The sequence below is a fragment of the Cinclus cinclus genome, chromosome Z (genome assembly GCF_963662255.1).
Source record: "Cinclus cinclus chromosome Z, bCinCin1.1, whole genome shotgun sequence".
NCBI lineage: Eukaryota > Metazoa > Chordata > Aves > Passeriformes > Cinclidae > Cinclus > Cinclus cinclus.
The window spans coordinates 12945676-12962088 of NC_085084.1; the positions used below are offsets into that span (position 1 = coordinate 12945676).

At 37.0% G+C, this 16413-nt stretch overlaps 1 protein-coding gene across 1 annotated transcript in view; it reads right to left on the reverse strand.

Moving 5' to 3' along the window:
- The window catches only part of MCTP1 (multiple C2 and transmembrane domain containing 1), a 221717-nt gene that overhangs the window by 40997 nt on the left and 164307 nt on the right, over positions 1-16413 (reverse strand). Inside the window, exon 16 of the mRNA XM_062512666.1 lies at positions 6929-7048. Within this exon, the coding sequence (XP_062368650.1) occupies positions 6929-7048 (120 nt within the window). The remainder of the gene's footprint in view (positions 1-6928; positions 7049-16413) is intronic.

A 16413-nucleotide genomic window follows, 5' to 3' on the forward strand; every position in this document is an offset into this window, starting at 1 on the left:
AATCAAAGCCCTACAGCTGCAGAGTATTTAGAAACACTACCTGAATCTAAAGAATCTGTGGAAAAGTGACACACTGAAACTTAACATCACTTCTAATTAAAGGTCCTCTCCTAGCATCAACCTGCCATTTCTCACACAGAGTGAGCAAGCCATCATTATTTGTCTCTGTTCCACATTCTTCAGCTGATCCAAAAGAAACACCCGCACAGAAGATACTCTGATGTCTTTACATATTAATGATACCAGGTATTTGCTCTGCACTGAGATGCAAAATAAAGGAAAGGGAAAACTCTGCAGATAGCCATGATGACTGTTACCTTAATACTTTAACACTGCCCCTCATTAGAACCTTCTCTTTATCTGCTTAGATCTTACTTGATGTCATCCTTCAAAATTAGGTGGTTTCCAATAAAAACAAAACACTTTCTATGCTGCACGTTATGATCTCAAAAATCAAGCACTTTCCTCTTAGAGTTAATTTATGCACTGAATGTACTGCAAAGTGGCACTTTCAGCCCCAACAGGAGCAGCAACAAATCCACCTAACAGTGCCTCTACAGACACTGTTGCCTGGCTCCTAGAACAAAGTAATAGGATTCTAATCAGAAAATATCTCCTAGATGAAAGTGAGCTGGGTTTCTATGACCAACCTAAGCTCATTTTGTTGACCACCGTTTCTTGTGTGAAGAAAGAATTCACTGAGATGGATTTATTCATAAGCATCATTCTTCCCATTCTCACTTTTTCTTTTTAATTTGTCAATTTCCAGAACACACATGAAGATTTGAGTCCTCATATTGGAGGACCACAGAAAAGTACCCAGAGAAAACTGCTTAAAATCTGAAATTAAAAGGCTGTCTTTAACAAAATTGTTTTTCTTCTATTCTCAAGATTTCATCCTAAAAGTGGCTTGTTCTAACTTTTAACAGAAACATAGACATATAAATCATCCAAGTCTGTGAAGGAAGAAAGTCTACAATAAAATTAGAAGATGCTTTGTTGTCACTTTATATAATTCTTAAAAAAAAAAAAAAAATATACTTGTACTCTATTAAATTTCAGATAGTCATAAATATGCATCATATTTATGAATATTTTTTCAAATTAATAAAAAATTGTGCATGGCACATTAAATCCCAGCTGTTTAGCATAATTTGCTATGCAATGACATGTGCATCTCATAATTTCAAGAGGACATTGGCTACTTAATATTTCCTTAAAGATTCTAAGTATTAACTATCAATGCAAGATGTGATCAAACCTCTTCTCCATGGGATAATAAATGGCAGAAGAACATTCACAGGTACCTTCAGTGATGTGCATTATTCTTCTATTAAATGTTATATTGTTTGGAAAAACATTCCTAACAAATAATACACCAAAAGGAGAGAAAGATTAGTATCTTCAACTGAGAGAACATCAAAGCAGCAGAGGTTGGCAGGGCCATACTCAAGCAGTCATCATCAAACCCAACCTCCCTACTCACACAAAGTCACGTTTGAGCACGCTGCCCAAGCCCATGTCCTGAAAGGTCTTGAGTATCTCCACAGATGAACACTTCACAGCAGAGCAGTACCAGCTTACTCAGCTTGTCCTTGTATGCCAGATGCTTTGATCCATTTATCACCTTCCCAGCCTGTCCTGACTAAAAAGCTAGTATACACACACTGCATAATGGACATGACAACAATTTCACCATGTCTTTGTAATTGTGGCCCTCTGAATTCATACTGCTTCCTATATTGCACACACTAATGCATATAATGTGCACACTAATGCACTTACCTCTGACACACTGGGTTCTCAAAGAAGGTGTGAGAGACTTTTCCAAAGGCATTTCCTTATTTGTGTGCCTACACCTGGCTGGGGGGCACATCCATCATGTTGGATTGGTTTTGAGGGCTCTTCTGGCTACTCACCCTGCACCCTTCTCTTGCTAACTCAGACCACCAATTTCATCACAGGACAAGAGGCAATAGCTTCAAACTGACAGAAGACAGGTTTAGATTAGATACTGGGGAGAAACTCTTCATCGTGAGGGTAGGGAGAAACTCGAACAGGTTGCCCAGAGAAGCTATTTGTGCTCTATCCCAGGCAAATTCCAAGGCCAGGTTGGAGAGGGCTTTGAGCTACCTGGTGGAAGGTGTCGTTCTGAAGGTCCCTCCAAATCAAACTATTTTGTGATTCCTCACTTGAGTAATCACTTTTGTGAGTCACCATCACCTCCCTTCCCCATTTATTTTTAATGTGCTCCTAATCAGTTTGGACAGCCTTCTGGGAAAGAAGATTTTTGCCTCATTGATCTTCTTCCTAGTAGGCTTCAGTCCTCAGAAAGTATGCCCCAGTTGTAAAAAACAAGTCCCTGCTGTCAATAAGATCTGGGCAACTGGTTATTGTCCTTCCAGATCTGTCCAGTCCTCCACAGACAAGACAAAGGAGAAAATTACCTCTGCTCCCTGTCTGCCACCTATTTGGTCATGGAAGAACAAGAAGTTGCAGTGTCACCAGAGGAGATCCAATGTGCCTGTTACACCAGTTAAGCACCATAGACCAACAGAGAAACTGTCACAGTTTGTCTTAATTGCAGTAGCCAGGCTTATGTACGCATAGGGTTAAAATAATGATTCATATCTATTCAAACTGTTTAATTCTCCAGACAACACACTCCAACCATACAATCAACTGTTTCATCCCAGGGAAAGAGACAAGAGCAACATGACAGTGGGAACATTTTAAATCACTCTGAGAGATTATCGTACCATTCCTTAAGTTAGGCAGCTCTAGCCAGCAGGCAGAACACACAGAACACAGCCTGAAGTAAAAAAACACAAGTAACAAAAAATCCAAAACAAAAATCAACAATTTTTTTTCATCTCATTAACTACAAGCAGTTATAATGACTGTGAGTTTTGGTTAGAAATAGATGAAGACCCCAGACGGGAGCACTGTTGTTTTTTCCTACAGCTAGCTACAAAGGTGAGGGGCTTTTATGGTGTGTTTGAATTCATCTAAGTATTAAGTAACTTCTTAAAAATACTGAAAATAAGCTTTTAAACCCACAATACTTCCTAGTTAGTTTGCAGTCTGACACCATGCCATGCTCTATTATGTGTAAGAGCAGCACTTCATGCTACTCCCCACCACACAGATCCAGCACAGGTGACAAGGAGCAGCAGGGAGTGGTGACAAACACAACAGTTGCTGATACCTCTCCCACAGAGGATATGAAAAAGATTAATGTAAAAAGGCAGGAGAATAAAAAAATCAATAGCCTAGTAAGATTCACTCAGTTCTAATTTTGTATGTTTAGGTGATCGTGGTATAATATAGCAACAGCAGCTGTGCTGAAAAGTAAATTATTTTGTGAGGTCAGATATTCAGGAGTATGATTATAAAGAAGTGTAAATATCTTTGGAGAAAGCAGCAGAGTGTAATTCAGGCAAAAATGTTACTGCAAAATCCAGAAGAAGGCATTAAGAATGCCATCTTAGTAATTTTTTCCTCACTTAATGCTGGAAAGAAATATTTATATGTGATTTTTATGCCTGCTACATGACAGAAATTAATTTTAGTTCAGTTCAGAACAATCAGCTAAATCTACATTTGCAGTCATATCAATGTTTAATACCAGAGTTCCTGTTTCATGACAATGTATCTTTCAGAAATACAACTAATCCTGATCAAAATGTACAAAACTCAGGGAAGCCAATGCTTCTTTTGGAAATTTGCATCACTGTTGGCCTGAACCACAATGATTCTACAAGGAGTCCAATTGAATCCATGGAGACATAGTATGCTGCTTCACCTCTCTGTTGGGCATTCCAGTAAACTTATCTAGGAAATATGCTTGGGCCTCTCCCTTGCCCCAACCATATTCAAGAAAGGAATCACATATCACATAACTCCTTAGGACTTGGAATAAATGGCAAAATAACCATACTTGCATTCAAACACGAAGCACAAGTTCGTGTTATAATAGAGGTACCCAGATCCTTGCTTGGCAGGTGAATTTCTCCATGAAGAAATAAGTTTTAAACTACTTCAAAAAACCCCTGATGCCCAAGAGGAAAAAGCAAACAGTATCTTATATAGAGAGACAGTCAAACAAGGATGAATTAAGGCTGGTCTGTCTGCCATACCCAGACAGAAACTCAGTGATCACTAATTACTGACCTGCAGAAGTACAGCCCCTAACACCTGGACTGATGAGACAATTGAAAATTGTTTTCTCAAAGAGATATTACAATGGAAACCACCTCTTCTGAGCTGTATGGTCCCAAATTTAAGTATGTTCCATAGACATTAAAAAAGTACACACCATATACAATTTTTAACTACTCATGTGTAATCTTAATCAGGTAAGAAAAGTTCACAAATACATTTATCTTTGTGTCTTATCATTAGCCTAAGTATTTCAATGTAACTTCTAAAGTTAGATGGTATTTCTAAGATAAGTAGTCAATGACTTCAGTGAGACACACAAGGAATCTCTGAAGACTTGGGAAGAGAAGCCAGATCACATGAATGCTGAAACATTCCTAGCTACTACAAAACACTGCTTAATTAATTTAGGTAAAAATTACACTCTGCATGGGAAAATATAAGTATTTAAATGACTCCTATACTAATGATACTGTGCTAATGACCTGAGCTAAGGACTCATCATATTACTGAAGACTTGTGAGTAAATTTGAAAAGCTTACAATAAATCTGCAAATGATTTCACTCAAGGCAGACACTCAAGATGATAACCAAGCTTAAAGCATTAAAAACAATGCTATTAATGGCACAGATACCAAATATTTGGGATCAACATGGTTGCTTAATACAGGCTGTATTAGCTTGGTCTGAAGCACTCTCAGCAAGAGGGAAGTTTTAGGAGCAGCATTTGGTATTCTTAACTGAGAGTCAACCACTAGCTTCATCAATTCGTTAGAAAAGTTACATGACCAGATAATCTTCCCAGGCAGGTGGTATGTCAGAGAGAAATTAATTGTATTGCAGCTCACAGGTGAAATTTTTGTCTCACCAGGGATTTCAGGTACTGATAAAATCTTCAGGTTGAGAAGCTTTAAGCATTTCAGCCATCAGGAGACAACAGGCTGTGTTTCAAGTATTGCATCTTTTAAATCTTGATCTTAGTCTTTTTCCATAAATGTAATCACATTTGGGATTAGGGAATACCTTTATCATTCCCACCCTTATTTTTAGATGATCCTTGGAAGCATAACAGTCTTAGTGATGTAGACAGGTAACAATAGTGTTGGGATCAGGGATGTATGGGTTGTAATAATTGCAGTTGCTTGACATTAGGAGATCACTCAGACTGGAAGGGATTTCCAAACTCCTGCCCAAAGCAGGGTCAGCCATGAGGTCAGATGAGGTTCCTCAGATCTTTATTCAGTCAGGTCCTGGAAGATTCCTACAGCAACTGCAGTTTCCTGAGCAACCTCTTCTACTGCTTAACAATTCTCATGGCAGAAAAGTTTTTCAGTCCAAACCTCTTTTGTTTCAAATTAAGCTTGTTGCCTCTTCCACCACTTGTGCAGTCTAGCTCCATCTTCTTGTTAACCTCCTTACAGGGTGTTCCAGTCCCTAGAAGCCTTCTGTTCTTCAGGATCTTTCAAGTTCACTTCCCTCAGCTTCTCTTCAAGGGCTGGTTGATGATGTCTTAAGCCCCTGATTATGTTGGTAGCCCTTCACTGAACTTGCTGAAGTTAATTAATGACTTTCTTAAACTGGCATGCCCCAAATCCTAGATGCATTCTGGCAAGTGCTGAGGAGTGGAGATAACCACTTCCCTCAATCCACTACCTGTGCTTCTGATTACCTCCTGCTTTCTAAGACCCTTAGGGCCAGTTTAGACAGCTACTTTCAGACAACCAGTTTCCACTATGTATCACCACAACAGGTTATTTCTCCCCAAGAGCAGGATTCTTCCTTCTGAATTTCATGGGGTTCCTATTGGTCCATTTATCCAACCCACTTAGATCCCTTTGAATGGCAGATCCAGAGTGTTGAATGGTCCCACACACCTGATGTAACCCAAAAACTTTATGGGAGTGCACTATCATCTCCTGTACATCACTGGAAAGAGATGTTAAACAGGACCTTGCACCGTGGTATTCCACTTGTTACTGACCTCCATTAACCACTGTCCTCAGAGACCAATCACCTAATCTGTTTTGGTTTTTCCCCATGCCCATTCAGTTATCCATTCAGATCATAAAGTAGTAGACAACATGCTGCTTTTGGGTTACAAAAAGTAGTACTAATGTGGAATTCATAAGGCTCAACAGTACTGCATGCAAAATCCTTTATCTGTCTGGATGCTAGAAAATTTGCAGAGCATAGAATACAACTTCAATTTTTATAGGTACTTCTGAAAATTGAAAACAGTTAATATTAATACATGCCAGTTTTTAGTATATGTTTGCTGTATTATATCCCAACTAAATATATTTAATTAAATGATGTCATTAAATGAGGAGAAGAAAATAAGAAAAGGCTAATATTAAGTTCAATTAATATTAATGACGAATTGTGAAATACAGTGAAATGTGATACATTCTGAAACTATTAATAAATCAGAATAATTTTAATCTTTAACTTCAACATGTGAAATAAAAAATGCAACATAAAGATTTAGCTGTATAAAATAATTTTCAAAGAATTTGCCTTTTCTTCAACAATAATCCTCTCTGCTCCCACACAAAGTAGATTCTAGAGATAGTGCATGTTCTATTGTATTTTGCATGACATTTCAACAAAAAACAGATGCACTAAAATTAAATTGTAGGTGGGAAAATTGTCCATCGAACATTGTGAAGGGAGACATTTTGAAAAATATGTTGTATTTAAACCCAGTTAAAAAAATTTACCTAGTTAAAAAAAGGACACATATGCCCTTGAAGTAGAGAAGACTTACTGTATCATGTTGCCTGTTATCTTTTCCCGATATGATCAAGAAGTAGTTCCATGCCAGCAGCAACAACAAAGCCAGTGGTATCATATAGAGCTCAAAGTTCCAGACCACAAAAAGAAAAAGCTAGAATACAGAACAGGAAAAAAAGTGATTGAAATCAGCATTACATTGAACTCTTATGCAGAGTTAAGATCAATAAATTAAAACAATTCTAAAGAAATCCACCTCTCATTAGACAGGAGCATTGTTCAACCACTTTGCTGACTCACACTTACCTGCATGATACAGCTGTTACACTTCCCAATCCTTTCTACCTTTATTCTTGGTAAAGAAAAATTTGTGAAAATTTTTTGAAAAATTTCTCATCTAAGGGGAATATTAATTGTTCTCTCATAAAACAATGGTTTTTTCTGCTTTCATAAATCATAGAATCATGGAACGGCTTGTGTTGGAAAGGACCTTAAAGGACAACTGGATCCACCCCCTTTGACACAAGCAGGGACATCTTTCACTACACCAGACTGCTCAGAAGCTTGTCCAATTTGGGCTTGAACACTTCCAGGGATAGGGCATTCACATTCTCTGGGCAACCTGTTCCACTACCACCACCCTCTACAATAAGGAATTTCTTCCTAATATCTAATTTAAACCTCTCCTCTTTCAGTTTAAAGTCATTACCCCTTATTGTATTACTTCATACCCCAGTAAAAAATCCCTCTCTATTTTTCTTGTAGGTCACAGGAAGGTGATTAATTTAAAGAAGACCTCAGCATGTTATTGAATCTGTTTCAGCTTTGAAACAACCCTGAGCAGTGTAAAGGTGGCACAAGAGTTCATTAAAAATTTATTTACTATTTAGAAAAAGAACTTGGTCATTTTGTAGCAATGACATACAAACAAGGAGAAGTAGCCTTTTGCGTGGAAAACTAGGAAAAAAAAACACAATAAAAGCTAAAATCATATGATTATTTAATGAAGCATAGTAAAATAGAACTGACCACAGACTCATCAAAAAATGTGTTTAAAAAGAATGTTGAGAAGCCACCTAAGTCTACCACTTTAAAAACTTTGATTTATTGCACTGTTAGCTCAAAACAACTCAAGTGCTCTGTGACCAGGGGCTTCCAGGAGCCTGGTTGGGTTAGATCTTCTAGACATGCATGCCTAAATAACTGGGGCTGCTCTTCAGCATGGGATCTACTTGGAGATGGAGAAAGCTTCTTGATGGAGACACCCATCCCCACTTCCAGCTCCATGAACCACTGTCTAGACATTGTCCCTACCGATGCTGCTACAAAATTAATGGTTTACAGGAAAGAATTAAAAATAATTGGACTCAGATGGGTTCAAACTAAAACCATTTTTACCTCAAATTTTCCCTATCAATGTACCCTCATTTCATTTAAACCAGCAGTAGCCACAACCTGGGTTTTTTTTCTTCAACAAACAACAAAACAGTGAAACACAACAACAACAGCAAAACAAGTGAAAGCAAATCACACTACATCCCACAGCTGGATAAACATCCAGAAATCCTGAAAAGCCTTTTTATCCAAATAGTTAAGCTATTGAATATTTTTACTTTTAATACCTTCTAAAAGGATTGAAGGTGTTGTGCTACAGAACTTGCATACTTAAAGAAATGCCAATACCTAGGTAAACCAAAACAAAGCTTATTTTCCCAAATTTGTCATCAAAGATGTATAGAAAGATCAGTAGGAATAAAATGTAGATTTTAATAGTTTTCTGTTGGTTTTTTGTTTGGAGTTAAAACAAAATGCTCTTATCAAATACAAGCACCCATGTAGAAAGCAAAAAATGAATCAACATCTTAGATCACGCGATCTCTCTCAAGATCAGCTAACTTACCTCACCCCCATGCTTTCTATCACTCTTTACTATGTATACACAAGCCTATGAAACCACGAGACAAACATGATAACCACTGAAAAAACAGAAAAAGTAAGGATATTGCCACTTGAAAAAGTTTTTTATTTGAAATAAAAATGCTTTTTAAAAGGAAATCTGTTAGATGTGGTAATGCGTAAGGAGCTGTGCTGGTTTCGGCTAGGTAGACTTAATTTCTGCCTAGTAGCTGTTTTGCATTCAGAATGAGAATGATGCTCATAACACACTGATGTTTTAGTTTTTTGCTAAGTTGTGTTTATCCAAAGTCAAGGACCTTTTTTCAAATTGCCTCATGCTCTGCCATTTGAAGGTATTCAAAATAAACTAGGAGGGAGCACAGATGACACGAACAGATCAAAGGAGTATTTCCACAACACAGAACATCATGCCCAGGATATAAACTGGATGGATTTACCCAGAAGGATGGGTGATCTGGGTTCAGGAAGAGGAGTCTAACAAGGGTCAGTAGTGGTGAGAAAAGACATTGCATAGTTTTTTTGGGGGGGTTTCTTTTCCTTTTTGTTACTGTTTTTATTTACCATTATTATGGTATTTCACTTCACTTTCAATTATTAAACTCTTTTTATGTCAGCATGGAAACTTCAATTCTCCTCCTCATTCCACCAGGATGTGGGGGAAGAGAGGAGGGGTTTGAGCAAGTGGCTGTGTGGTGTTTCACCACAATAGAAACAAACAACATCTCATCACATTCACGAATTGTTCTATGACCTTGCTCTCTATAAGAGCGTGGTAAATTAGATATAACCAACTTACAACAAATTTTGTGTCTCAAAAGAAAAGCAAAATATCCTTGCATGCTTTAACCACAGAAATATGCTGAGTCAATGGATGCACACTCTGGAAGGGTGCCCTGGAAGCCAGCAAACAGCACCAAGTATCAGAAAAGTAAATATTAGAAATTACTTGTTGAGAAAAGGCAACATATACAGTCTTTCTTAGGGCCCCAGCTGAACTTTGGTTAAAAATTGTTTAAGAAAATCAAGTACTGTTTAAATACTCCCTAGGCCTGGAGGAAAAAAGCCAACAATCTACGTCCAGTCTCAGGAGATATGGACCTGACTGAAGTCTGAGGAACATGGTCATCACATACTCTGTACTCCAGAATACTGATGAATTCTCATCCTAACACTTCTCACTTGAAGTTTCTAAAGGCCAAATGATCTTCAAGGGCATTAATTCCTTACAGTACTGGACTCAGAGGACCAGTAAAACATATTAAGATATTACCTTTTTTACAAATTGTATGGACATGCCATTCAAAGTATGGATATTACATCTGTCATCTCCTGAAGATGATTTTGCTGACCTGCCACCTTAATTTCCATCTGGTTTGGCTGAATTTTAACCAGTTCCTCCTTTCAGGCAACTGTCTCAGCCAGGCATTACACAAACATTGCAACACAAATAAGATGTGTGCTGTGTGAGACCAGCACAGTTATGGCCCTCTGACCTACATGGCCTCATTATTCTTCCCAGATAAGAAATGCATTCATGAAATGTGTATGAGAGAAAACAAGCAGATTTCCAGTATCAGACAGAACTTTTAAGTAAACGTGAGCAAACCCAAAGTCTGATGTGGAACAGCAAGAAAACTCCAGGACTCAGTTCTTATGGATAAAAGGCCTGATAGTTGAGGTGAAAGAAAAGAAGGAAGTGATATGTTCAAACCTTCATGAAGGGTGGAGAAGTAAACCAACATTCCACTAAGCAAGTATAGGCCAAAAAGTCCCAACTGCAAACCAAACCAGAAAAGCTAATGAGTAAGTATAAAAGAACTCTTCTGGGAGTTGCCTGTGTCTGTAAAGCATCTAGTGGACTGTACTTGGCATGATATCTTCCAAGAAAATAATGGCTGTCTGTATAAAAAATGTATGCTCATCACTACCAAACAAGCTTTTTAAGAGATGAGTGTGAGGCTCAAAGGTTACAGCTACCATTTCCTATACAGAAGAACATAGGGAAGGGTTTTTTTCATCTCTCCCATGAGATCAAAGTTTTCTGAATCACTAGCATGAACTGGCCATTTACAACATCACATCCATTTATTCTCTTAGTGAGAGACACATGCATTAAATGATTCTTCAGAGAGACACATGACACAATCCCTAGTGTACAACACTTCAGAAAATAATTTAAGTTAGGATATTGAATACCCTATTCTTTTGCAAACTACAATATATTTAAAAAAAAAAAAAGTCTCATCCAAAATGATTAACACTTCCTACTGTTCAGAAGAAAAGCCTGCCCTTTCAGACTAGCAGCTGTGGATCATTAGCTTTCCAGTGATGAGATGTGTTTGATGACTATTTTTCTTTCTAATTAAGAGACTAGATTCTCTATTTGACTGTCTTCTGACAGAAGTGAAGAGAAAGATTTCTGCCTATGTGGAAAGGCCATATTCTACAGAACAATTATTTCAGATTTCTTTTTATCTACCTCCACCCAACCTCTTTTCATTTTTAACAAAAATCCTGTTTGCACCCACAGACTTCACAGCATTAACCCCTGTTTTTCTCAACTCTTCTCCTTTTTTTCCCTTTGCTTCTGTTTTGACTGCTAGCAGAGAAGAGCATGTAGAAAATAAAGGGGTATCCCACACAGGGGACACTGACCTCATCCTCAGGTACAGGTGAGACCAGAGGACTTGATGAAGGAGGGCTGCAAGAACAGCTGTTTGAAAGCTTTATGACAAAACTATAAATGGTTCATTCCACAAAATGCCTGAGTTCAGTGGACCAGATATTGGCACTCACAGCACTCAGAGCCATGAGCTGTAATGTGTAGGGACTAAGGCAAAATACTGACATCCCTACTGCCATTGTCTCACACAGGGCACAGCAGTCATGCTGCAATCTCCTTCTCAAATTGCGGCTTTCCTTGATTATTTCATGGAACATCTTTACAGACTCATTTACATATTATCTATAGCCTTGCCTTATATTTATAACCAATCTCTTGATTACCTTGGAAACCCAGAAGTTGGCTGCACAGCATTTTGGCACGATCACAGACAATGTCTACAGCTCCAAATACTGCACTCCAATTACAGGATCTTCAATTTACCATTTAATCTTAAAAGGACAATTTTATTACCTGAGGCTTTGTCCCTTGATGTATTCTCTCAAGACTGGAAAGAATGAGAGGGAACCCACATATCTGCTTGATACAGACTGTGTACCAAGTACTGCAGGTTTTAAGGCTCCTGCATGGTGTTTTAAACTATGAAACACTGGCAACTACTTTATATTGTACTTTGGAGAGATAATAGCTTCTTCCATTATGAAAGGAGTCAGTTAGTTCTAGCAATCACAGCTCCTCTGATCTTGTACAATACTTCTATAAAAAAATTAGAAAGGAAGCATTTCTTTTAGCAGCAACAGATCTCAAATACACTAGCATAAAAAAAACCAAAAACATAGGAGTCCACTCCAAATTCAGTGCCTTCATTCAGATAAGTCTGGAAGAAATATGCCTTTTAAACCTATTCTAAAGCATACTCCAGCAGTTTTTCTTATCAGTCTTGCAATTTTAGTTCCAATTACCTGAGTGCTTGGAGGAGGTGCAGTATGAAAGATTTGAGTCTGAAACACATTATCTGTTACTCTGTTTTTCTGTACACGTAAAAAATTAACTTGCAAATAGTAAAAGCATGCAATGTGTAAAAAAGAAATACAGAAAAAAACACTTGTATAATTGTCACTTGCTTTATTTTGACAGATTTTCAGTTCAACCTTGGCTTAGTGTTGGTTCTCTTTTTAAATGCCTGAGGTCTTGGGAGTCTAAGAAATGCAGAATAATTAGTATTTGTCATTCTCTAAGAACTTACCTTTATCTCAGAAACAAACATGAAATTGTTTGAATTGTCTCTCTGCTGGAATTAAAAGAACTGAGTTCATTGCAATTTTGATTTTTATTAGCATTCTTTCTATTTATTTCATGAAGAAAGAGATATGTCCATGACAAATAAAACAAGAACTTAACAGAATGGATGAAGTATTAATTAATGCCAGTCCCAATGGGGCTTTTGATGTATTTTGATGTATGGAAAGACATACATTAGCACTCGTTAGAGCACTTGGGTCCTGTATCCAGAAGAACACACCAAAAGAAAATTTAATTAAATGATGGCATTAGATGAGGAGAAGAAAATAAGAAAAGGCTAATGTTAAACTCAATTAATATTAATGATGAATCACAAAAGACAGTAGAATGTGATACATTCTGAAACTGTTAACAAACTAGAATAATTCTAATCTTTAACTTCAATATGTGAAATAAAAAATGCAATATAAGGACTTCCTGGGTAGGACATTTTTGGTCACAGGTTTTCCATGCTGTTAATCTGCACAACAGATTAACAATCCAAGGTTCTATTTCATCTCACTCTTTTTATGTATGTGCAGTGTACCCACTCATCACTAAAGCAACAGTTCTGACACCTAGACGTGACTCATGTGATCTGCATCAAACCACCCAGTTTGTCTGTGAAACACATTTACAGCCAGAACAACCTTTAGGCTGATACTGCTATCCAATCACACCATAATGTATGTTGTATCTCTACAAGATTGTCAGCACCAACAAAATGTTCTATTTAAAATAATGAAAATTCTTATTTAATTAATTGCTATTTTTCCTTACAACTTCTATCAGATGTTACAAATATAATTTTTCAGAAGCACCATGATCTTTACCTTGAGAATATCAACACCTTCAAACCTTAGAGCATGAATACAGTGTCACTTTAAACAGCACATGGATTAGAGATATAAAATTTGTATTGCTGTAACCAGTTGCTATAGTAACTAGCAACAAAAGTTAGGTGGAAATAAAAATTGCACCACCCAAAAATATTTTTTAAATGTAGGATATCTTGGGTTATTTTCCCCATCTCACTTAGGAGTTTCTGAGCTGCATTATTATATCTGTGTAGTCAGTATCCAGGATAAAATTAAAGAGCAAAATATAGTTCACTGAGGCAATTGCCATACATGCAGCATCCTGCTGTTCTCAGGGCATTTAAAGATGGATTTGTTCTGTCAGACTGTGAAAATTCTGACAAATTATGAGAAATTGACAGTACTTCTCCTATGAGCACTGACACCTGGCATCAGGTTAAAAATTACAGACTAGGGTACGTTAGACCAAAAGCACATCTGAGAATGGGGCTACCAGGGTCATTGAACCTCCAACCCATCTTAATACCACATTTTCTGAACAATACCCAACTGTTCACTTTGCCTATGTCTTTGTCCAAGTGACATTATCTAAAAACTGCTCTACATATTATTTTCCAAGTAAAAAAGTGCTTTTAATACCCCCAGATGGATTTTCAGAGAATCACAGAATGGTCAAGTCTGGAAGGAATCATACTGGGTCATCTGGTCCAGCCTCCCTGCTCAGTCAGGGTCATCCCCAGAGCACATTTCACAGAATTGTGTCCAAACATATCCTGAATATCTCCAGTGAGAGAGAAATACTTCAGAAGAAAACTTTAAGGTGTTGACTTTGTGAGAAGTGTAAAATCTCAACACGGATCATGCTAGATAACTGCAGCTATTTATGCACAATGGATTAGTAATCTTAAAATCTCTGTACAGTTTTAAATTGTGTTGTGCTGAAAAATATCTCATGGCTCTACATATTCACACCTATCTTCCTTCATTTTGTAGGCATTTTACCACTCTACCTGGGCATCAATTTTCTGTCATCTATGTCTTGCAGTTCAATTGGAAAAATGTAATTTCTTCACATAATCTAGGAACAAAATGTTATCATTGCCCCCTTCCTTTATTAATGCCTGATGAGCAGCTGATGGGCTTTGAACCTTCCTCCTGTTCCTCCCAAATGCCCGAAGAATGTAAAATTAAATTGTCCATCAAAATTTATTAAACTGGGTATAGAGAAAAAATATTTGGTAGCTTCTTCATCTTAATTACATTTCACTGTGCATCTACTGGAGTTCAGACAACATACATACTCCCCAGATACCTGTATGGAAGTTGTTAGAAATACTGTTTTCTGTACATCACATACTGCATCAGATTAACTTTTACTTAATCTACCCCCTGCCTTATATTTTGCAGATGAAGGAAAATCACTGAACATTTTAAGAAAACATTATAAATAAATATATATATTTAATAGGGTAGAAATAGTCACCACTACCCCAATACTGGAAAACACAAAACTTTCAGACTTACTTTTTCCAAAGCAAAGTTGAAAACACATTTCTTAATGAAAAGTAAGTAACTTATGTTAAAAATCATGATTATGAACAACATAAACCTCACAAATGTTTAAACTGTGCCCATATACATTAGTATGTCATAAAACTGAAATAAGCCCTTCTCACTATTCATTCATGAATAGCCACCACCAAAATAAAAGGACCATTAGGATATTAGGAAGCACAACCTTTGATGAAGTAAGTCCTTTGGTGGCAGGAAAACCGACACTTTACCAACTGCCAGAATGAAAGCGACAGAAATAAAACTGAAACTGTATGAATGAAGACTAAAACCCCGTGGCAAAAGATGTAAAATCAGGCTGTGATTTTCAGCAGTAAAACAAAAGCACTGGATTTTGGTTCGATAACTACCAGTATGTCTGGAATGAAGAGAAACATTACTTTCCCTATGGAGAGACACTTCCATAAGCTATTCTGAAGTTTCATTTCGCAAACTGGAACTGTAATGTCCTTATTATATTGAAGAAATTCTGTCCAAATAGGTCTAATGATTAAATTATTTCAATTTTTCAAGATCATCAGTCAACCTCGGTGAGACCTGCAGGCTGATTTTCATGCTCATGATTTATAACTTGCTTCATTATATTGTTCTGTAATGTCTGGAGTAGTGGTTGGGTATAACTGTATAACAGCAAAGAAATAAGAAGCCTAGGATTTGTTCCTGTATCACTGACCAGGTCTTAAGTACATAAACTGCAATTTGTTCACACAGTGTATGAAAATGTTTTTCTAATTTTAATGTACTTATTTGTAAATAAATTTTAATTAATAAATTCATTTCAGTAACTAATTTCAGCTAGCTTGCCATTCTTTGTAACTTGATCTCCCAGTCTATCTGGTAATTAAAAAAAAATTCTCCTTCACTAATCTCAAGACCTTCCCTCCAAAACTTCAGTTCTCAGAGTTTGCAGACATATGTGTAGTCTGTTCCTATTCACAACTCTAATATTAATCCAGGACTGATGTTACCAACTCCTTCTAGTCTATTTACAGTCTCTTACTCTTTCTCTATGAACATTCTGTAGTTTTCCACCCTCAGTGATCTATTTGAAATAACTTTGATGCATGAGATATCTATACGTTAGCATGCAGGCTATGTGGTTTTTTTAGTATTTACCAAGTCTTTAAATTTCCCTGAGCAGAGTATGATTGTAGGTTGCAGAAACAAGAACTTAGCAGAAAATAACAGTTTAGATCACAGAGTGAAGCAGCTCCAGGTGTTTGAACAACCTGAATCTTGTACTTATAAGTCTGTCCCCAGGCTGATGTCACTGAGACAAGGAAGTATTTTTGTTCTCTAGTAGGACAG